General features: G+C 37.0%; 1 protein-coding gene across 1 annotated transcript in view; it reads right to left on the bottom strand.

Annotated features, from left to right (window-relative positions):
- Positions 1-306: 306 nt before the first annotated feature.
- Positions 307-24,712, bottom strand: part of LOC5572993 (protein msta) — a 37,919-nt gene continuing 13,513 nt past the window's right edge. Inside the window, exons 2-5 of the mRNA XM_021850934.1 lie at positions 23,455-23,502; positions 7,905-8,062; positions 7,702-7,842; positions 307-1,715 (exon numbers count right to left, since the gene is read on the bottom strand). Of these exons, the coding sequence (XP_021706626.1) occupies positions 443-1,715; positions 7,702-7,842; positions 7,905-8,062; positions 23,455-23,478 (1,596 nt within the window). The 5' untranslated portion in view covers positions 23,479-23,502 and the 3' untranslated portion in view covers positions 307-442. The remainder of the gene's footprint in view (positions 1,716-7,701; positions 7,843-7,904; positions 8,063-23,454; positions 23,503-24,712) is intronic.

Genomic DNA, 24,712 nt, shown 5'->3' with positions numbered 1-24,712 from the left:
TTGCCAAGACTGGGCACCATTCATGGTTCGAAAATGCTTCATCAATAAATCTTTATTTGAACGTTTAACAAGATGAGTCATCCCGATCAATGTTACCCCGCTGATCAATGTTACCCCGGATTACGGTACGTTGAAACTCTATACCCAGGGAAGTCAAGGAATTTTTTATTAAGAAAAGATCCATGACCAATCGGGAATCGAACCCAGACACCTTCAGCATGACTATGCTTTGTAACCGCGGACTCTATCCACTCGGCTAAGGCCGCCTATACCCCTTACTAAATGTAAAAAATAAAACAACTAATGCAGACCATAATGAAACAATGCATTTTTATTTTATTCTGTATGATTCTAGATGAGTTTTATTCCAAAAGTTATCACATTTTTTAAACATGTAATTTTCTAAATAAAAATTTCATACTATGAATGATCTAGTCTGATGCTACGCTTGCATATTTTGTAAAGCTTCACGTGCAGCCACGGCCATTTCGTACTCCTGTGAACCAGGTGGCTCAAAAGACAGAATCTGGGAACTATGTTTGAGTAAATGTATCACTTCGGTGAGCATCCGCCTTAATTGATTAGCATTGATTTGGCCAGCTTCTGATTGATATTTAATTTGGACCATGATAGGCGCATGCAACTCGTACATGATGACACCCCTGAGGCGGCTTAGGCCTGGTTCGTATACGTCTACTACCGACAGTAAGTCACGGCAGATTTTTTCTTTCTGTTTAATTTGTTGCAGACTCATTTCCGATATCAGATAACCAGATATTTTACCATAGAGTTGACAAAGGGAATGTTTTGTCGACAGAAACAGATAATGATTGTGATGTAAGATGTTCTGATACTTTACGTTGAACTGTTCGTACAAATCGATACTGTTTCCATCGATAGCATCTAGTTCTTTGAAAAGTCTGTCCAGAAGTTGCACAATGATTTTCGCTGGCATGGTATGTGAGCAAGATTTGCATTTCCAATCCGCGTCTTGATCCAAAGGATTCGTGGTAAGAATGTAGCCTTTGGGGCATTTTGTGCATTTAATAGTGCTGCAATTTGTGCCAAACTCTGTTGGGTCGGAGCAACGTTTACATTGGCACCAGAAAAACTTGCTCTCGAACAAATGTTGCCTTCGCTTAAGCGTTCCTTGCAGTGTGTATGAATAGGAAAGTGTAATTGGATCGCCTGCCTTCAGGTCATTGGTCAGCCTTATCGATAGAACGTGAGTTTTTGGATCGTCGGTGTGGGTGGTGTTTGGGGTGCAGTCGTGCATGATATAGAATGCTTCCGGGTACAGTGCCCGTGCATAGACATCGTCCTGCCCAATCTGAAACGAATTGACCTCAATTATACCACACACCGTATGAATCTCGCCTTCGGAAAATTCGTCGAATCTCCACTCGTCGCGAATCCGACCGACAATCATTTCTTGATTGCGTTTCCAGAGCGAAGAAATTTTCTGCCGCAGTTCATTGAGCGACTCCATTTCCAGCAGCGTGGCATATCTTTCCGGGTCAGTCTTTTTCAGAAGCAGACAGCGGAGGGCAAAAATAGCTTCATACATCAGCTTTATCTGTTCGGTAGAGCTTGTTTCAAGAAGATTCACCACGTTATGCTCTTTGAGAGGATTGCATTCCAGCCTTTTGTGAGCTCCATTGGCAGTTAAGCCACTACAAGTATGAGAACAAATACGCCACCCGCAGCCGGAACATCTGAAACAGAAAACAAAAAAAAATTATTAGCTGCCTCGAGAACACAGAAACATCACTAAAGCAAACCAAACATGCAAATTAATTTTAAATCATATTTTTCTATCAGTCGTAGTGAAATTGCCTATTGTCTGATCATCTTTGAAATTGAGCTCGAAAATGCTGAAACATATTCTTAATTATAGTGCCCTTTTCGGGTGGCTTTCTCAGTCTGGTTGTAAAAACCATTTATTTTACTTTTACGACAAAAATAACAGGCATTACTATAGCCCAGGGTTTTCCAACCGGTTGTCCGCGGACCCCTCGAGGATCGTGGCGATGTACCAAAGGGTCCGCGAAGCTTTTTGTAAAGATATTTCTTACTTTGATTGTGCGCAAGAGACTCTTAAATGTTTTTTTTTTTTGACAGGACAGTTTCAAAATTTAACTTATTTCGTTTTTTAAGTCATTCATTCATTCATTTATTGGTATTTAAACAATAACTACAATGTAACCGCAAAAACAATTCCATACCATAGATCGTTGCACGCCTGAGGGCCCATTCAAAATTTCATAACGCTGAAGGGGGTGGGTGGGTGTCCTCGTGATGTTACGGCTTATACAAAATTTATAAAATATTCATACAAAACGTGTTACACGGGGGTGGGTGGGTGTCGAAAATAATCATTTTTTGCGTTATGAAATTTGTGAATGAACCCTGACATAACCTCGAAACTTCATACAAAAAAATATCTACAATTCCAGCAGTGAATGTCAAAGAGCAGAACATTCAATTGAGCGTGATGAAAGAGGGACAGAGAAGGATAATTTTTCGTGACGTCACCATGCACGCTTCTATACAATTCGGTTCGCAGCTGCCTCCCTCCATTCTCGGCTGCGACCCACACTCGCCGCTTGCCGGTCCACTTCGAGCGTCGTCCACGTTTCATGATTCGAGCATTGTCCACTCAGTCCACTCCTCGTTCTGTACATGGTACATTTGGTGCGGGAAGGAATCTTCATTGACCGCAAGCTCTTCTGGAGCCCATAATAGGCACGACATCCACAGATGATGCGTCCGAGGTAAATGAATTCATTTGCCACCTCGAAGGTATCCCCGTCAATCGTAACACTGGTTCCTGGATGAGCCCTGTCGCGTTCGGCTCCACCCACTAGAGATGGTCGGGTTTCACATTTTTCAAACCCGAACCCGACCCGTACCCGACTTATTTTATTTCTTTAAACCCGGACCCGACCCGAACCCGAGACTGTAATTGAAAAGCAAACCCGAACCCGACCCGAACCCGAAAAATTTTCGCTGTTCAAACCCGAACCCGACCCGAAACCCGAAAAAGTTTTCTAAGAAAAACCCGAGTAGAACCCGAGTTTGAAAAGATTTTAAATTCATCGTTTCTGATGCATAGGGAAGCTTTTAGGTTGTTACTCTGTTCACCATTCTCACCAAACCCGACCCAAACCCAACTAAACCCGACTTTTTTCAAGCCCGAACCCGACCCGTACCCGATAATTTTGTAGCCTTCAAACCCGACCCGAACCCGAACCCGAAAAAATTTAAATTTTCAAACCCGAACCCGACCCGAACCCGTCGGGTTCGGGTTCGGGTCGGGTTTCGGGTTTGAAAACCCGAAACCCGACCATCTCTACCACCCACCAGCATATAATTTGTTTTCGAAGCATTCACCACCAGTCCGAATCTCGTTGCTCCGCGTTTTAGGCGGGTGAACTTTTGTACCACCTATTCAAATGTTCTTCCGATTATATCCATGTCATCAGCAAAGCAAACAAACTGACTGGACCTAGTAAGAATCGTGCCGGCTGTTAAACCCGGCTTTCCGCATGATACCCGCTAGCGCAATGTTGAACAGCAGACACGAAAGCCCACCACCTTGTCAGAGTCCCCGGCGGGATTCGAACGAACTGAAGTGTTCGCCTGAAATCCTTCTGCTGCTCTCGTCTATTATTGTCCATAATTCTATGTTGTCAATACTGTCGTATGGCGCTTCAAAATTAATGAACAGGTGATGCGTAGGGACCTGATATTCTCGATATTTTTGAAGGATTTGCCGTACTGGAAAAATCTGGTCCGTCGTCGAGCGGCCGTCCCCGGAACCGGCTTGATAACTTCCCACGAACTTATTTAATATTGATGATAGACGACGGAAAATGATCTGGGATAATACTTTGTAGGCGGCATTTAGCATAGGGATCGCTCGATAGTTTGCTCTGTTGAATACCATCCTGCAGCATTACTGTCCGTGCTGCGTTCTTCTCTAGAATAATTCTACACTCCTCATCGAACCAATCATTCCGTCGGCTCCGTTCAACGTATCCAACAATGTTCTTGCCTGCGACGTTGATGGCTGTTGTATTGTACTCCAGCAGTCCTCGAGAGTTTCGACGAGCGAATCCTCTTACGGCAACGTTTGTTCGAGATGCTGGGCGTATGCTGTAGCAATATTCGTCTGCTTCAGTCGCTCAAGGTCATACCGAGGCGGGCGTCGGTACCGACGGAGAGTTTTGGGCGCAGTTTTACCATTACCGTCGGAGTCGATGTTAGTGCCACAATAGGTTCAGTTATGATGGAGAAGTGTCGTCCATCAATCAGAACGTGGTCGATTTGCGGTTCTGTTTACTTTGGTGATCTCCAGGTGTATCGGTATGGAAGGCTATGTTGGAAATAGGTGCTATGAATGGCAATATTCTTGGAGGCGGCGAAAACAATCAGTCGTAGGCCGTTCCCGCTCGTCAGTCGGTGGGCGCTGAACTTTCGGTCTGCCCTCCTGAGCGTTTAAATCTCCTATGATGAGCTTGATTTCGTGGCTTGGGCAGCTATCGTATTCACATTCAAGCTGCGTGGGCTGTGTACGTTGATTATGCTAATGCCGAAGGCCCTTGATCCTCAACCTGCAAATTCTTACATTGATCGGCCTGCACCCGACCCGATCTCGCGCTTTTGCATATCGCCCATCACGATGAAAGCTGTTCCCAGCTCGTGTGTATTGCCGCAGCTCTGATAGATGGTATGGTTACCTCTAAACGTTCGCACCATTGATCTTTTCCAACAAATCTCCTGCAGCGCTACGTGTCGAACTTGCGGTCCTTCAATGCATTGGGGAGTATGCGGGAGCTTTCGATGAAGTTGAGGGATTTACAGTTCCACGTACAGAGTTTCCAATCGTTAATCCGTTTTCGTCGCGTTGGCTTATGCCGATTGTTTCGGTCTATATTATTCTGTTGTCGTTCCTGTGCTGATGTGTTTTTGCGGTTGGCTTTCGTTTTTACTACCGCTGAAAAAGAGCCATCTATTGCCTTTTCAGTTTTGAATATCGCCCTATTGGCTGGTTTGCATGAGGGCTGATCAACAGCGGACCACATGTTCACTTACGAATAATCTTAGATAAATTCCAGAAGTATAACTTGCACACTCGTCATCCATTCGTTGATGGTAATTAAAACAAAGAAGTGCATTTTAAAATGTACTGTTCAACATTGATTCAACAGAGAACTCTACGACCTCTCATAGGTGTTACGGGATGTTGTGGAATACTGATGGAAAGGGAAGTGCCATAGGGTACGTTTGGTAGACGTTCTGGCCGACAAATGGTTAATATCTACAAATTGTGACCATGCGCTGCTGATCACAACAATCTAACCATATTCGTTTTTCGAAACTCCTCTGCAATCTGTCGCTCCTTTAATAATGAACAATAGCGTAAGCCTTAACTTAACCTGCACATCAAAATGCACACACCGCACGAAAAATCGAAAAAACACCACAGTACATAATACATCCCGAACCGAGAATCCACGAAGAAAACAAAAACGAGGTAAACATGACACAAAATTCCTAAAAAATATCCAACAAAACAGTTCTGCGTAAAAACAAAAACACTTTTCACCACATACCATCCAATCGCGTAAATCTAGAAGACGGGGTTGGTGGTCTGATGGCTACCGCTTCTGCTTCATATGCAGAAGGTCATGGGTTCAATCCCAGGCCCGTCCCTTTCCTCGTACTTAGTAGTTGTATATCTCTCACTTGCTTCTATCTTCCATTCTAAATATATCACACTCAAACTATTCGTTCAACGCTAGAACCTGAGACGGACAAGAAACCGTTTCCCTAACGCTTCCTACTTCCACGCGCACGCCTTTCTTACGCCTGATACATAGGCAGTCTGCTAACCACAAAAGCAAACCTCTCTGCCATGCCTTTCCCCCAATCCATACACTCCCGCATGAACTGACGTGGATGCAGTGGAATATACGGTCTACGTGGGAGTCAGTTCAATGCATCATCAATTCCTCCCCCTTCCCCTCATTGGTCTGCATTCTGACGTGGCAGGTGCCATTGTTGCCTAAAAATAGAAGATCACCAGCACTTATACACTGAGGATGCCTGTTAGTCCCAAGCAGTCATTCGGTTGGTTCCTTGTGTAAGTGCAGCTGATCTGGCGATACTGGAGTGCATCCACGGGCGGCCAATCAAGCTCAAGCTCATACCATCCAATCGCGTAAATCTAGAAAAAAAATTCTCTCAGAGACTCTAAAATCACCCTGCGTCTCCGGCCATCCCGGAACATTCTCCACAAACCAAAATAAAACGGAAGAGAAAAAAATGTCCGGTCACCGGTCGAACTCGTAAATGACACGGAATCGAAATAAATTTTTTTGATAAATCAATGCTTTCTTCTCGCAATACGACACATTTCATCGAAACACTTTCCGGGTGACATAATACCACCCGCCGTTTTGACACTTTCACCGGCCGAACTGGAAACAATAAGGAACCGATATAAAACGTGACAGCAAATACAAAACACATCCACCCGCCTGCACAGCCTGCTGCGATCTTAATGCGGATGTCTTTCAAAGTGTTAAAAAAAAGTTTACCTTGGAACGCTTGTGACATTACGGAATCATAATATTGAGTTGAAGCTTAAAGTAGCGCCACTATCGTAGAATACAGGGCTACAAAAGTGTTGAAAATTTATGTTTTTTTCAATACCTTTATGGGACGACTTAACGGATTCTAACGAGTAAAACAGCGTGTTCTAATTCGAGATGAAAACTAATTTATTTGGTTTGGGATTTTCCCTTATATAGGTCATAAAACAATACATTCTAGATTTGAATACTTCATAGTTCCATATTTGAATAGTTCAATAGAGTTAATGCAAGTGAATACATTTTGTGTTCAGGCTGCTTGTTTCAATGTGCCTTGCGAGTAAATCGCAAAGTGTTGCATGGAAGATGTAGCAAGGGATGCGCTACTTGTAGTGTTGATGATGTTACACACATATTTGGAGCTTCGAAATAAATAAATATTTCAACGACCAATCCTTAATTTTTCAATCGAATTCAATGGATCATTGAATGTAGTTTTTGTCAGTGCTCACCGCATCAAAACAAAGGCGCCACTGTATATGGAATTTAACATTGTGACAGCATTGCTGTTCTGTCAAACACATAAGGCTACGATGGCGCAATCTATGCTTTCCATAGCGGCCGTTTTGGTTATTTTAATGATCCATTGAAATTTACACGATCGTTCAACATTCTACCTTTTTACATGATACTGTAACAACACATGAATTTGCTTTATTTCTACTGTAGTCTTCAGTTTATAACAAATTGATAATTGAACATATTTTTCTCTGAGTAGTTAGGTATATGTATTATATCAATTCAGTTGCAGTTGAGCTATACATTTTATTCCTGTTAGCTTCTTCTGTTTTGTACCTATGTTCGTGGTTCAATCGCGTGACATAAAAATTTCATTGCTTTAAATTTGCGTCTTTGTCCCATACTAACTACCTGCTTTGGAGTTGTTTCAAATTTTATAAAAAATAAAATTAATAACTCTGGCATAATTTATGATAACAACCGTAAAACCACAAGTTCATCGTTTCTAAACACGTTAATGAATAAACATCCAAATAATCGCCACTAGCAGAAAGAGGATGATTTCCGCGCTAAAGGTACTTACCTAATAATTTTGGAACCTTTTGCAAATCGTTTGTAGCATCCGAGACACACAGGATCACTGGCTGCCCAGGGGCCCATTGCTAAGGGTTCGACCTGGATGATTTTTTCCCCTGCTTTCAGATTGCGAGCCGCCACCAAATACCTGTATCGATGAGATATGAATTAATCGAACATAATGCATAGTCGGCACGGCTGGCTACATACCGACCCCAAACATCGGAATATCGCACGATGTATGGTTTATTATTGTTTTCCTCTGGGGGCGCAGGAAGTGAAATTTCCTTGCTTGAACATTCCCCTGACTCATCTTCCACATCGCTGGATGCATGCTGCCGATTATGGGGTTTGTGTTTCCGATGTTTCTGAAAAAAAGTACAAGTTATATAATGAACTGGATACTCATTTTTTAATCTTGTGCAACTCGATATAAAAATGTGAAAGAAATTACACCAGAGACTTGCGACTTAAGTATTTATTTTAATATCCCAAGCCTTTTAAAAATTCATTTTTCTTTGATGAGGGACTCTGAGTGTATTTGATTTAATTCATGCCAGTTATTATCCCTGTGCTATTCACATCACTCTTTTTTTTCTGGTGTTCCCTCGTGGTGCTGGCGTCGAATGGAAATTAAAATAATTCTGCTCTTTTGTATTATTCTCATAGCAATATTGACAGGGCGAAGTATATGTTTCCAACTTGGGAATTTTACGCGTAGATGAGCGATAAAATTGTTCGACACCGTTCCGACTGTTGTGCGTCGTGTGACAAGAATAAATTGTTCACGAGGGTGGCGAGTGAGCCGTTTTAAAAATTACTATTTGATTATGCATTTGCTCCTTCAATTGTATGTTTATTTTATTGATCATTATTGTTTTGATTTGGATTTGTGATCATATACAAGGTATACTGGCGGTGTTTTCGTTTGTATCTAACATTCAGTTCAATTCAAATTCTGGTTGGTGAAGTACTTGAATTTTTAAACATTGCAATTGAACTTGGAATTTGATAACTGTGCAGTTTGAAATCTATCTGCTTTGGATTAGCTCAAAGTTCAGCGCGAAGCCGACCATCTTTAACATCCCCCACATTCTGATCATTATTATAATAATCATTATTAAGTATAATACTGAATATGAAGAATGTCCACTACCAAATGAGCCATATAATATGTAGCAAGTCTAGTTAACTATTTGGCCCATTCTTTTTTTTTACGTTACTTTCCAAGTGAAACACAGAACCTGATTTTTATTGAATACTTACTCTAGAACATCGCTACAGCTATGAATTGCTTACTTTGTCCATTGACTATTTTTGCATGTGTATATACATGATTTAGAATCGTTCATTTCATAGGGTAAATACCATGGCTTACCTAGTTTTTGTAGCCTACCTTACTCTGTTTTTTCAGCTTTCTGCTGATGATTTGCGGTGCGCTAATGGTGAAAAAACAACTGACAAAATTCGAGATGGCGGTCAAATTTAAAATGGCCGTCATATTTTTTCAACTTCAAATGAAAGCTATATCTTTCCTCTATATGATGCCATTAAGTTTGCTATGTGTTCCAAGGGAAATATGACACATATCATGCGAAGAAATATTTATCTATGAATTATCACAAAATGGGCTTTTTCGCATCTAAACAATATGCTAAACAAGCTGGCGTACGAGGGGTCCATCAATTTGAGAAAACCGAAAGGACCATCCCCGATGGCGGCCTGGTTTCAGCGAGAATACTAAATTCGGTTTCTCATATATCTCACTAACAGTTTGCGTATCGATATTTTTCTAAGTTAATTCCTAAAATTCCATCACCCGTTCAAACATGCTTTCAGCATTGATGCAAGAATTCGATTAGGAATTATACTTAGAACAGATCTACAAAATACTTAAAAGAGTCCACCAGATATGCCATAAATGAGTCCTTCAAGAACAACTATAAACAAAATTTGCAGAACACTGCTAAGCATATCTGCGAGAATTCATCTAAAAGCTCCTGCAGAATTTTCCCAAGATATTTCTTTTTAACATCATGAGAAACACCAGGAGCTACTGCAAGACTCTAAGACAGTAATCCTCAGCCTAAATGATTGTGCGGGCCTCAATGATGTTTTCTGAGCATGACGCGGGCCACATGTTAAACAATAATGCGTTTTTACGGTTTAGACTCGCGTTTGAAAATAAATCTTTTTCTTAGTTATCATCACCAAATTATTAGTAAAATTCAGGGTTACGAACACTCGATTTTTTATAGCAATTTTTCAAGAAAACCTCTCAAATTTCTTTCTAGGATGATCAATTATTCTATGATTCAAGTCCTCTTCATTTGAAAGTTGAGAAAATATCAATTGTTACCTTTGAAATGATTCATGTTCGGAATTTGAGACAGACTTCAACTTTTTCATCGCGTCAAAATCATGACAAATTTGTAAAAATCGACCATTATTTACATCACGATTTAAATCATTTACCCTATTGAAAGCTGTTGCAGTTATGTAATGTATTGCTAAAAATAATCCAGCAAACAACTTTGCTGAAGAAACCATGTGAAAATCTTGGATATTTTTACGAAAATGTTAAGATTTTGACACCTTGATTTAAAATTAGGAATACTTCACGAGGAATACTTATTTTACAGAAGCAATCATCGCAAATTTCACACATTTCCGTAGTTTATATAGATTTGTATTATTTTAATTTGTTTGTTAATTCGTCTCACATCGCCTCACATCAAATCATAGTAATTTTCAATTTTTACCAAGGAAAATATTCATTCTTTGTCTAATCCAGTAAAAATCTAATCCTACAAAAAAACATCCAATTCTTCCAAAGATTTCATTAGGGACTTTGTGATTTGCCCACGAAATTTTCAGGTATTCAACCTTGTACTTTTATCAGATTATTCTTTGAATTCACACGGAGATTTCTTAATGAATTATTTCCGTACTTTATTCTTCAAAAACTCTTTTACAAGTTACTGAGTTTCTCCTGGGATTCCTACGGAACATCATTTCAGGAATTATTAGTTATTATTCAACATATTACCTTTGAGGTTCTTCCTAAAGATTCTCTTTAGAATTTCCGAGAAATTTTTGAAAGATTCGTTGAAGGAATCCAATGAATCTTTCAAAAATTTCTCGGAAGTTCTTCTAGGTTTGCCTAAACAACTCATAGAAAAAAATAATACTTTCTGCATAAAAACTCCTCATATCTATCTGCAAGTTTTTTCACAGAAAATTACCAAATATTTCTCAAAAAATAAACTTGATGTTGCTCCCCGCATTCCTGCAAAAATTTACTCGAGAATAATATTTGAACAAAAAAAAAAAAAAAATCCTACCTAAGAACAAAAAAACATTCCTATAAAGTTAATGTGGGATTTGTTCAACTTTTTTTTTTTTGAAAACACTTCAACTTGAAAAATATCCCTAGCAATTTGTTCAGGGACTTCTTCAGAGAATTATTAGATATATAAATATTACTCTTTTTCCTGGGATGTTGTTCTAGGATATTTCTAATAGATTCCACAGGTTGGTCCAAGAATTTTACCGAGAGTTTTTCTTTCAATTCAAATCGATTCTTCTAGCGAGTTTTTTGAATTTTTTCAACAAAAAATATTAAAGAATTTTGCAATTCATTCTTGAATTAAAAAAAAAAAATCTCTAGAAATTCCATAAAGTATTCTCTTAGGTTCTAGAAATTACTTATTTTTCTGAATGCTAATCCCGCAGATTCTTACATAAATGACATCTAGAAATCACTTTCCATTTTTGGTCCAAAAGCAACTCCAGGAATTCTTAAATAATTTTCTTAGGGATTTCTTTACAAATTACTCTACGAATCCCTGCATATCTATATCCAATACATAACAGGTTTCTAGAGTTACACATACAAAAAATCTATGAAGAATTTGTAAAGAAATTTGTCGGATAATTTCAGCTTAAATTGTATTCGAAAAAAATACTAAATTCCTGTCGAACAATCTAAGAATTCACCGTAGAATTTCTGAAACTTTTTGATTAAATTAAAGATACATCTCACAGAAAAGCTTAAGTTGCTTTCGAAGGATTTACTACAAAAATTCTTGTTTTTTATTCTTTCATAATGGACAATGATTGGCGTTAAAATGGTTGGGATTTATACTGAAGGTATTTGTATCTAACATCTTAGAAAATGTTTGACATGAACTTCGAAGTTTCATGATACTCTGGTGAAAAGATTGACGAAGACTTCTTCCTCCTTGCAGAAATTACAAACAAACTTTTTTCGCAGGGAATATTTTAAATTATTCTGGTAGAACTGCAGTAGTTCAATACGGCAATCTCGACGGTATTTTTTAAGAACATTGCAAAAGATGTTTGAAAATTAAATTCGTAATATAAGATTTTATTTAACTTTTATCATGGAGAAAAATTTTCCATTAAAAAAAAATGTTGAATAATTCTTGATTAACTTTCAGAAATCAGAAACCGTACAAAAATTTATTTTTTCCTCAGATTATTTAAAATTTTGTTTATTGGAGTGAGCAAATCTCGCTGAAACCAGGCCGCCATCGGCACCCATCGTTAGAATTCCAATTTTATGTCTCTGAACGCTAGCTTTCGATAAAACTTAAGGGTGGTCCTTTTTGTTTTCTCAAATTGGTGGACCCCTCATACGCCAGCTAGCTAAACAGTTTGCAAAAAAGCCCATTTTTTGATAAATCTTGGGTATTTCTTCACGTGATATGTCTCATATTTCCCTTGGAACACATACCAAACTTAATGGCATCGTATAGAGAAAGGATATAGCTTTCATTTGAAGTTAAAAAAAAATCCGGCGGCCATTTTGAATTTGGCCGCCATCTTGAATTTTGTTAGAAAAATCGTTTTTTCACCATTAGCGCACCGCTCGTTTTGAATTCTGAGATCACCATCAGAAAGCTGAGGAAAAATTGCGTAAGATAGGCTACAGAAACTAGGTGTGCAATGGTATTTACCCTATGAAATGAACGATTTTCTAAAGCATGTTCCACGATTTTGACGTATATGGGGAGTGCAATCAATGCAACATCATTTTTGGTACAACAAAGATACAAGTTTTCAATAGTTGGTGTATTTTTCGAGTCAGATGAAGAATAGGAGTATTATTTTGAGTGAAAAAATCTGGCGGCCATCTTGGATTTTGACGCCATCTTGGTTTTAAGTAGTAGAATGAGTTTTCACCTTGATAACACTCAACATGTTGAATTTTAATGCCACCGTTACACTTACTATTCTTCTTGTTCTTCTTTTTCCTGACGTTACGTCCCTACTGGAATAAAGCCAGCCCCTAAGCTTCAAAAATAAATTAACAAGTAGAATTTTTTAACGCTTATTTGCCACCTGAATGATTGTTCTGCATATCTGCGAGTTGAAAAATAGCATTAATTCTTTCATTTATTTGGTCTAAACCCATTGATAGAAATGAACAATCTGTTGAACAGCTAAAATAAGATAAGAAATAAAGAATCTGTTTGTTTTTTAACGGAGATCTTCAATTAATTAAACATGAAGAGCGCTGAGATGGTAAAAAATCATTCTACTGCTAAAAACTAAGATGGCGTCGAAATCCAAGATGGCCACCAGATTTTCCAAACTCAAAATGATTCACCTGAGTTTCGGCATTACGTCCACATTAGAACAAAGCCTGCTTCTCACCTTTCAATTTCGCTATTTTTCACATGCATGTTGGGTGTTAGTAAAAACAATACTTTATGATTCAGAAAATCAAGGATTTTAGATTTCCATTCTAAATTATTGCACTTTTGGAAATGTTTTACGTTAAAACTACAGATATTACCACAAAACTTACTAATGTCCCAACGCACAATTTATAAACTTCATTCGATGACAAAAAAAGCATATGGTAAAAAAAAATTTGTTTATTTCAATCAATGTTTTTGGACGGTTTTTATTCATTAATTTTGTTTGATTCATAATAACTGAATTCAAAGATATGTCGAAGAAATATTCTGTTATTAAAAATCGCATTATAAAAGAAAATTCCTATTTAATAACCTGTATTTATAACTAATAAAGCTGAGTATCAGGCTCGGTTCCACTAGGGACGTAACGTCAGGAAAATGAAGAATAATAAGAAGAAGAGTATACGAAACCTTGTTTTTATTGGTAACCTCTAAATTCGACATGCTGAGTGCTATCAAGGTGAAAAATTCATTCTACTAGTCAAAATCAAGATGGCGTCAAAATCCAAGATGGCCGCCAGATTTTATCATTCTAAATAATACTCCTATTCTTCATCTGACTCGAAAAATACACCAACTATTGAAAACTTGTATCTTTGTTGTACAAAAAATGATGTTTGCATTGATTGCACTCGCCATATACGTCAAAATCGTGGAACATGTTTTAGAAAATCGTTCATTTCATAGGGTAAATACCATTGCACACCTAGTTTCTGTAGCCTATCTTACGCAATTTTTCCTCAGCTTTCTGATGGTGATCTCAGAATTCAAAACGAGCGGTGCGCTAATGGTGAAAAAACGATTTTTCTAACAAAATTCAAGATGGCGGCCAAATTCAAAATGGCCGCCGGATTTTTTTTAACTTCAAATGAAAGCTATATCCTTTCTCTATACGATGCCATTAAGTTTGGTATGTGTTCCAAGGGAAATATGAGACATATCACGTGAAGAAATACCCAAGATTTATCAAAAAATGGGCTTTTTTGCAAACTGTTTAGCTAGCTGGCGTACGAGGGGTCCACCAATTTGAGAAAACAAAAAGGACCACCCTAAAGTTTTATCGAAAGCTAGCGATCAGTGACATAAAATTGGAATTCTAACGATGGGTGCCGATGGCGGCCTGGTTTCAGCGAGAATTGCTCAGTATGATAAGATTTTTGTACGAAGTTCCTCAAGAAAGTGTGATGCGACGAAAGAACAAAAAATAAGTAATTATTTATAATATTTTCTGTAAAGCTGAATGATTACATGATACCAGAGGCGCAATCAAGGGGGGGGGGGTTGGTGGTCAAAACCCCCCCTAGAACAAAATAAATTATATGGCTGACCATACTGCAATCTACAAAAACCGGAGCACTGGATTGTCTGTAAAGTTATATGCTTCTATGTTGTTCTTTTTTATTATTCGACCCCGAAGAGTTTCATATAAAATACATAATTGTCTCCTTTTACTGATAAATACACTGCAGGCTTTTGACGAGATATGTTTCAAAAATACAAGTATACATCTACTATAGATACAGTATTGGACAAAACATTTGCAACTATTTCGATTTTCCATACAAAATGACCAACTTTGGTAAGCTAGATCTCAGTTATTTATGGATCGATTCAAATGAAACTTTCACAGAATATATCAGATCAGATCAGATATAACTTGAATTTTAACATATAGTTTTTAATAATTTTTCCAATCACGAGTTTATAAGTAATAACGGTTTAACTAGAGTGTAAATTTTGACGAAAAATTTAATCTGATAGCCCTACACAAAAACTATCTTCAGCAAAATTATTCATCTCGTTAAAATCTACAACTTTGCTGAAGATACTATGAAGCTATTCCTTCAATATGTTAAGTTATGTCAATTATAAAAAATCGTCAAAAAAATCACTTTAGTCAAACCGTTACTGCTTTTGAACTTGTGATTACAAAAATTACTCAAAAATATATGTTAAAATTCAATTTATGTATGATGTTCTGCCAAAATTTCATTCAAATCGGTCCAAAAAAACTGAAATATAACTTACCAAAATTGGTCATTTTGTATGGAAAATCGAAAAAGCTCCAAATGTTTTGTCCAATACTGTATATTGTTAACAGTTGATTGATGTAACATCCGAAGCTTCAAAAATCTTTTAATTGACCTAGAATTTAACCAATTCTTATGACATTCTTGGCACGTGAATTGTTGAAGCAGCATTTCTTTTGTTTCAATGATAAAGAATAAAATCCTAGTCCTAGAAAAGTTCAAAGGAGTTGGCTTAGCGCTTCCGCTAAAAAATCATCAATCGATACTGTTTTTCAAGTGCTTAACTGACATAAGCGATTTCTCCTCACCGATGCTCTCTTTCGCTAGTAATTTTGTCGAATTTGAAAAAAAACAACTGTTGTTATTCTTGTTCATCAAGCAAGATTTAGTGATTCTTTATCCTACAACACGATCAGTTTTTTTGCAGTCTTTATCCTACAGCAGAATCTTTTTTTGCAATAATGTAAAGAGAGCAACAATGAAGACAAATTTATGAATGCAGATAAGCCCTTGAAGAATCAATGTCGAAATATGCGTCTACAAGTTGGGAATGTTTAAAACTCACAAAGATTCTTACTGCAAAGATCATTCTTGTCGTAGAATTTAAAAACATATTTAAATAACAAAATAGGCGAAGCATGATAGAACGCTATCACTCTAATGTTGCGCTTCTAAATATAACTGTAAAGCAAGAAAGAGTTTTGGATGATGAAGATTTAAATCGTTATCCGAATATTCAAATTTCATTCAGACCATACATCCTATTTGAAAAATAAATTCTATGCTAATTTTTGAAAAGTATGATATATCCTGTGGAACACGAAGCTTTTTTCTCTCACTACAGGCGTATTTCAGAAAGTTTTGGAAAATTACAATAGGCACTAATGACTCTTTTTAACTAGTGGTGCAAGTTTATACAAAAGGGCATGGCTAGAGTGGACGAGAGAAACTAAAATTTGCAAATGTTGTTTTTTCCTTTTTGTAAATTCTAGTCTAGAAACATTTATATTTTTTCTGTTTTGATTCCTGTTCAATCGTCCAAACACCCCCCCCCCCCCTAGAGCCAAATCCTGGTTGCGCTACTGCATGATACTGAATACTCTAATGAATCAAGAAACTCATTACACAACAAGTTTCGTTAGAATCCTTCTTCGAATATTATTCTTGAAATCTAGCAGAATTCTTTTTTGGCTTTTGGATTCCCGAAAATTCTGCCAGTAAGCCTCTAAGAATTCCACCATGAAATTGCACAATTATTCAATATCAGAATATGAATTCAGTCAATAATTGATAAAATAATGTCTAAACGAATGTTTCAAGGAAGATCCTTTCAAATTTCTTTATGGGAATCTTCATAAATCCCTTCTACCTTCCCAGATATTTTGCTAAATGTTTCTCCACATATTTGTGAAGGATTCCGCTAAAGAATAGTTAATCACATTTTTGGGATGACTATTTAATGGAATTCATGGAGGAATTTCTAGTAGAACTTTCAGTAAATATTTCAGTATAAGATTTGACAGAATCAATGAATTTTTGGGAGGAAATGCGGCGGGTAACTTTGAACTTTTGAATCGTGAAGTATTTCTTTAGTTAAATCCTGGAACACATTCCGGATTCAATTAGTTGACAAAAAATTAACATAGAAAGAATGGTCTCTCTCCAGGAAGAATTTTAGTTGAAAGAATGAACAATTTTCACAATCTTATTTGCCTATTTTCCAAGAGATTTGTAGCAAAAGTTCTGAAGCCATCCTGCGATTCCTTGAAAAATTTGATTATACTAAAGTTCTCCAAGGAATATCAAAGGATGGCTTAAAAATTTTGCTACAAATCTGTTGAAAATTATGTAAATAATTTATGGAATTTCTTAAGAATTTGCAACAACAAGTTTATTCATGCGAAATCGCTTTAAATAATTGAAGCAAAACCAATGAAAGAATAATTAAATAAATAATGAAACACTGGTCGATTTTTTTACATCAAATTGAATTTCTGCCATTCATCTGATTAAAATTGAGACAGGTTGATTTTTTTTAAAGATATGTTATGAATGAAAAAAAAAGTTCACTAAAAGTTCCCGCTATCTTTAGCCTAAGAAATTCTGTAGAAACGTTGCCTATTCTCTTCAATTAATTTTCTCGGACATAGTACGAGTTGTAGTTAATGTGTGGATGTCTTTAGTGGTTTCTTATAACAGGGCATCCTACAAAAACATGGATTTCAGTATGCTACTTTATGCTGAAACATTTAAAACAGCATTGTTTGCGTTGTTCAGAAAAAAAAGAATTTTGAGAACCAAATTTCCAGAATATTGACTTTCGACTGTGTGAAAAATTATCGGTCCATCAAAACGAATCCTTATGCATTCTATCTACTACAAACGATAAAATACCAGTACTTGTTATACAAATACAACATTGAAATCTTAAAAACAGAATGCAGAAATACTCAATTTTCCTCCAAAAAACTATCAAAGTTACCCCATTTAACGGTACGTCAATTATTAGAATTATTAAAAAATGTACTGTTAAACCGATATTGATTTTGAACTCATGATTAGAAAAATCATTCAAAACTTTATGTTGAAATTCAAGAACCGTAAAAATTTCATTGAAATTGGTCTATAAATAACTAAGATCTAACACGCACATAGGTAGAGCCAAATTTATCTGCAGTAATCTGTTCTTCATATTTTATCAAAATTTGTATTTTTTAGAGGCAAGATGGTTTAGTCGAAGTTCCTGAAATAATTTTGTTGTTGATCTGATTTTTACTTGATAAACTAGATAACTTCAAAATTGCATTTCTAGTGCAAAATATGGCTTCAACCGATATTTCATTATATTATGTACATTATTGGATATTAAATTGTTTACTTCATTAGAGAAGCTATGCTACGTTAGTTACAGTATAAAACTAAAAAGTGCAATTTAATACCAAACACATACTACATTTTGTCAAATTATACCGAAGAAAAGAATAAGTGTATGAGAACATATTGACCACGGTGTAATTGGGTCCTAAAGCCCTATCTTAATTCTTGTTGTATTTAAAAATAGTCCAGTTCAAATTTGGACCCTTTTTTCATTAAAGTTTAAATATGCGTTAAAATTTCAGCCTTGACACTTTTAATTATCTTTGACGTTCACTTCATCGTCAAGTAGGATGATGTGCTAGTATCCATCGTGTTAAGCGTTGATCAGTGAGAACTGCAGTTTTCCCAGTATTGCAGTGAATGATGGTGATACAAACCGATGCCAAACAATTCTTTCTCAAAACGGCTTTAGCATTGTACAATAAGATTTTGATAAATATTGATCTTTTTTTTTGGAAATAATGCAAAGAAAATGCATCTTGCCATATTCTCAATCCGTCGTATCGTTTATATTTCTGTCGCAATCAGTTTCCAGATTCGTCTCACAACTAACGGCTCACTGTGATATAATGAGTGGTCAAAACACAACATATCAACGCTATAATAAAATATTTTCCTAGAATATATAGATCTACCATTATCTCCCTCCATTCCTTCAGTATGATGGAATATACTAATTTCCATTAAAATTCATTGATCAAAATTCAGCCCAAATATATGAACACAATTCCTTTTGCCCACAGTACAGCGAAAACAACACAATCAAAGGAACCGTATTTTTACGTCGAGCATCGCGCACACATTGATGCGCACAAGCTTTTTTTTCTCATTACGACGGATTGAACTTTGTTTACATTCTCAATTATACGCGGTCGTTGAGGAAATTTCATAAAATTTCGTGAATTATAGAAGTTTTACGGCGTGTGATTGGAATGAAATCCTTCAGTGAAGAAGTACGAAGGTTTTCCATAGCAAAAATAAGTGCCCGGCGAAGTAAGTCACACAGGGGGGCGGGAATAAACTTGTATCATAAAGTGCTGTGACTGGTGTCGATCGTTAAGCATTTCTCTCAAATCGTGTTCGTCCATGCGATTTCGGTGGATAATTGAACTGAAGTTGTTTAATGAAATACAGTAGTTTAATTGCACATTTGGTGTACAAACCATAACAGCTCTCACAAAATTGCACTTGGAAAATGAATCTATCTATCTATCTATCTATCTTAGAGTATCCACCGTAGTGGAACATTTTAAGTTTGATACGACGAATAATAGCGCTTACGACGAAGTAAAACGAAACCCTACTTTTTGGGGTTCTGCTTTTTGACATTGAGGTTGTTCCTATCTGATTCTTCGGAAACATAATTCACCCAAAATCTGAGTTAAAATCTAGGGGAGTGAAATAAACAACACAAACACTTAGAAGATTGAGTAAATGTGCATTTCTGACGTAAGAAAAGGCGTTTGGTACAAAATTGAGATAGGGGGTTTAGAACTTTATTCAAAGTTTGGATTTACCTCTCAATATGGTACATCTTTTTAGTTGCCTAAAAAGAGGAGTCGAATGATTTCCGGAATATGAGGCAGTCAAATGAAATCTGCCGCTAAGCGATTAGCGATGCCGATTATTAGCGATTATTGCTGTTAACTGATTCAGTAACACAACAACAGTACATACTCGAACAATGTATTCAGCTGATATTCAGCGACGTGAATTGCTGTAATATACGACCATGAACAACCATCCCACACTTCAATACTTTTTTTTTTTTCGTTTTCCTCCTGCTACAAAGTTGAGTTTCAAAGCAAAGAGTTCTGATCGCTCTATCAGATGTCATTCGTTTGCATATGTTAATTTTGTTGTTAATATCCCAGCATTCTTTGCAACATTAATCCAACCTACGTTGAATTTTGTTTTGTCTGTTGTAGAAAGCTTGTGTGCATATTTTTAGGACCTTTTCACGATCCACGCTTAGGGTTACCATATGTACTCTTTTTAGAGTGCATGTACTCTTTTGTGCTCATAAGAATAGTGTACTATTCTTTTTGCTAACCGTGGTCAAGTGTACTCTTTTCTAAATATAACTGAGGATTGCCGTACAAATTGGATAGGCAACAAAGTTTCCATTCCGAAAAGATCCTGTACTGTTACCAGTTAGTGCAAATATGGTAACCCTATCCACTCAGCCACCATATGGTTGAACATTTTCCCGTAACGGCTACCCAACTGAATGCGAATGGTGGTGACCATGCCGGAGTGTAGGTTCATAACTTGCACCCAGGAATGCCATATCGTGGGACGAAGGTAATATAATTTGTCGCATTGCTTTGATGAAACGCTTGACTGCCGAGAACGTGTGCCAAATTTCGGACAGCAGCTTCTTATGTATGTGCAATTATAATTGCCCCGTCGTCGTTCTAGCCGTCATGTAGCTTGACACGGATAGGGATAAAACATTTTTAGCGGTGAATATTATTCACACCAGCGTCGCCCATTGCTTTCCAAATTCGCCGGAACTGTTCTATGGGCGCACCGCGTTGCTTGAAGCTCAGAAATGATTTTAATTACAAACGGCAGTTGTTTTTGGTAGGCCAGTAGAGAGCGTGGATTTTCATACTGGTCCGGGAAATAGGAATTCAAATGGTCTTATACAAATTCATTAGAATTGCCGGGACAAAGCCTGCTTCTCAGCTTAGTGTTCTTATAAGCACTCCACAGTTATTAACTGCGAGCTTTCTATGCCAATTGACCATTTTTTTGCATGTGTAAATCGTGTGGCAGGTACGAAGATACTCTATGCCCTGGAATGTCGAGAAAATTTCCAACCCGAAAAGATCCTCGACCGGTGGGATTCGAACCCACGACCCTCAGCTTGGTCTTGCTGAAAACCTGCGCGTTTACCGCTACGGCTATCTGGGCCCCTTTCTTCATTCCAAACATTACATTTATGTATTTCTTTTGCCTAGGTGTTCTGTGTAAGGCAAAATTATCATCATATTTGGTTAAACTAAATTAAGCATTTATTAACATTAACATTTCATTTGCCGTAGCAGTTCAGAATTCTTACAGATGAGTAGATTTGTCGTAGCAATAGAGAATTGTGAAGATTTTTGTCTAAAATTATTAATATTTGTGTTCATCATTTGTTCCAATTTTTTAACATTGGATATTCTATGTAACTCATTGGTACTATACCAGGGAGGAAGCTTGAGAATCATTTTCAAAATTTTATTTTGAATCCTCTGCAAAGCTTTCTTCCTGATATTACAACAGCTAGTCCATATTGGTACAGCATACAACCTGGCTGGCTTGAAAAATTTGTTTGAAGATCAAAAAGACAAAGTTTTGATTTTCTGTTAATTAATGGATACAGATATTTTATATATTTGTTACACTTCAATGTAGTTTTTGAAAGTTAAATTTTTATCTAGCATGAGCCCTAGATTCTTAACTTCATCTGACCAGTTTATTGGAACCCCTCTCATCGTGCCAACATGTCTACTTGAACGTTTCAAATAAAGAGCTTTTGGTTTATGTGGGAATAGTATAAGAAAAAACGTCCTTTTTGCAATCTATCACAGATGACACGCAGGCTCCGTCCTTTGGCGGACAGGCCTGTATTATCCACAAACAAAGATTTTTGACATCTCTGAGGTAACTCAGGTAAGTCAGATGTAAACATATTGTATAATATTGGCCTAAAAATGCTGTCCTGAGAAACACCAGCTCTTACAGGAAGTCTTTCCTTATAGGAGTTCTGATCATTAACCTGAAGTGTACGATTTGACGAATAATTTTGTATTATTCTAACAATGTACAGTTAACTCTCCCTTACTCGATATTCCGTATCTCGATATCGAGTTAGAGAACCATAGCAAAAGTTGGTTTTCATGGCTACCTCGATGGTCCCTTGGATCACAGTTGCTCTGGTTTTGTGTTCTGTAACTCGATACCTCCCTAACTCGATGGTCCCTTCAATATGGAGTTTTGGAGAGTTGACTGTATGTTGGAAAATTCAAGTTTTTTAATTATACAATCAAGCCTTTTATGCCAAACACTGTCAAATGCTTTTTCAACGTCTAGTAGAGCAAGATCAGTAGAATAGCCTTCAGATTTGTTGGAACGTATCAAATTCGTCACACGTAAAAGTTGATGAATGGTCGAATGTCCATGTCGGAATCTGAACTGTTCATTGGCGGAACTTGAATTTTCATTGATGTATCATCATTCTGTTCAAAATGACATTTTCAAAAAAAATTCGAAAAAGTTGGAATTTAGAGTGACATAATTTGTGTACCATCCCATATGGTAGATCTAAACTTGCAAAAAGTATAGATATTACGGTATAAAAGTCATTTTTGTAATCATCTTACTCGGAAATCCTCCATCGTTAACTGTTCGGTTGCCTCAGACTGTAAAAATCTTCAATTTACAGCGATTACTACATAGTTGTTCCACCACAAAACAAAATCCAATGACTTATCTCTACCATCTTAATCCAAAGATGTCAATGGCATTCAAATCAATAACTTTTCCACTCTTCAAACTGTTATAGTTAGACGGCTGTTGTCCCAAATGGGAAACAGAAAACAGCAGACAGGGTCGTAACCAACCTCTAAATGATACTTGAAATTAAATTTATCTTATCACCGGCATAGAACTGCTCAGGGGAGATAGAATTGATTGATAAATAATTCAAGAATAGAACCATGCATATTGAGACCATCTTGATTAGATTTGCATCAGCATCGGAGGATGGATTTTTCCCTGCTTGGGTTTGACCTGCCTTCTATCAATGCTGCTGTGCATAAATTCTGTGCCTGACACGGAAAAAGAATTTTTAGAAGCACCAGTGGCAGCTCTACAAGTGTTTGGATCTGGATTCAATTGAAATATATTGGATTTGGACGCTGATAAAGGAACACTTGGAAGTTTTTCGGGTAATAGGATTTGCCAGATGCAATAATGTCGTATGCAAATGGTTTCCACTGCCTGGTGATGAAAACGTGTTGGATGATATGAAACACGATCCTTTCTAGTTTCAAACTTTTAGGTCTGTGTTTAGTTGAGATGACTAATATAATGGATGAAAATGAAATTTGCGTGAAATACATTTCAACTTACCTTTTTCTTGAAGTTGGCCGGCATGGTTCGTTTTCAACTGTTTCACTCCTATGAAATAGAAACGATTTTTTTTAGAAAGTCACATTCATCTCACTAGATTCACAGTCTGCGGAAATTGCTAATCATTTTTCACCGATCCACACGTGATGCCTGTCAGTAATCGTTTTTTTTTCTTTTGCACCTTCGGCTTAGAAAAAGCTATAATAATTTGATTGTAAACAATCTCACATAAACATCAACATCGTTCCTTATCCACATGCCACGCCATGGGTCGTCGTCGTTTAGTCAGTGATGGGTTCGACCGATGTGTATAGCGTTGAATGACCAGGTGATTTATGAATGGAGACGCGTGGTGTTTTTCTATTCGCTTTTTTTATTCTTTCGCACCTTCCCAAGGCGGTGATCAGAGGGTGGCGCTTGAAACAGATCTTGTGTGCTAGGTATTGGTAATAAACTGTAGATACCGTATTGAACTTTTGCCTTACGGATTGGAAGCCTGCTGCTTTAGAATGATGATTTAATTTAGTTCTTTGTCGGCAATGCAGGCATGTGGTTTTGGATTCTAGACGCCATGCTTTAAAGAAACTTCAAAACAAATTGAATCAAGTGCATTGTACATCGTGCTGTGCGTACCCAAATTATTGTTGCGTATTTGGTCTATTAAAGCGGTGCTTCTTACGCAAATGTCGCTGTGGGTATGCAAAATTTCGATTTCGTCTCGTAACTGACGAAATATCTCCGAAATTTACCAAATTCTGGTAGGTATAACATGTGTGTCTCTGATTTTGATTTTATATCCAATTGGAACAAATGATTGATGTAATGTTCAAACCTGCAACTTTCGCTGAAGCAGTACAAATTGGCTTAAAGTTCATAAATAAAATTGTAATTGGATTTAATGATCGTTTTTTGTCTTTGTTAACCTTCATCCAGCCAAAAAAAAACACAGTACACAGTCTGTGCACAACTTTTTTTTTTCTAGATGGATTTTGTTGAAATTTTCAGAACATTCTGAAGCAATCTTCTAGTGTATGGTCCGGAAAACTTGGGAATATGGTTCAATTAGTTTCGGCGTTATTACGATTTGTTTTGGGATACCAAAATTGGCTAAATCATCCATTCAACGGATATTTCAATATCCTGATGAGCTGGAAGGTTGGTGTCTTCGGAAAAGTTGTTCAACAGATCAAGGGCTATCTGGCAGTAAAAAACCTAGTTGGGATTTATCCGCTAGATGGTGCTAGTAACAAATTGCCTT

The sequence above is a fragment of the Aedes aegypti genome, chromosome 3 (assembly GCF_002204515.2).
Source record: "Aedes aegypti strain LVP_AGWG chromosome 3, AaegL5.0 Primary Assembly, whole genome shotgun sequence".
Classification (NCBI taxonomy): Eukaryota; Metazoa; Arthropoda; class Insecta; order Diptera; family Culicidae; genus Aedes; species Aedes aegypti.
Note: the sequence above shows the minus strand (reverse complement) of the source record. Positions and strands in the feature narration are given on the sequence as shown.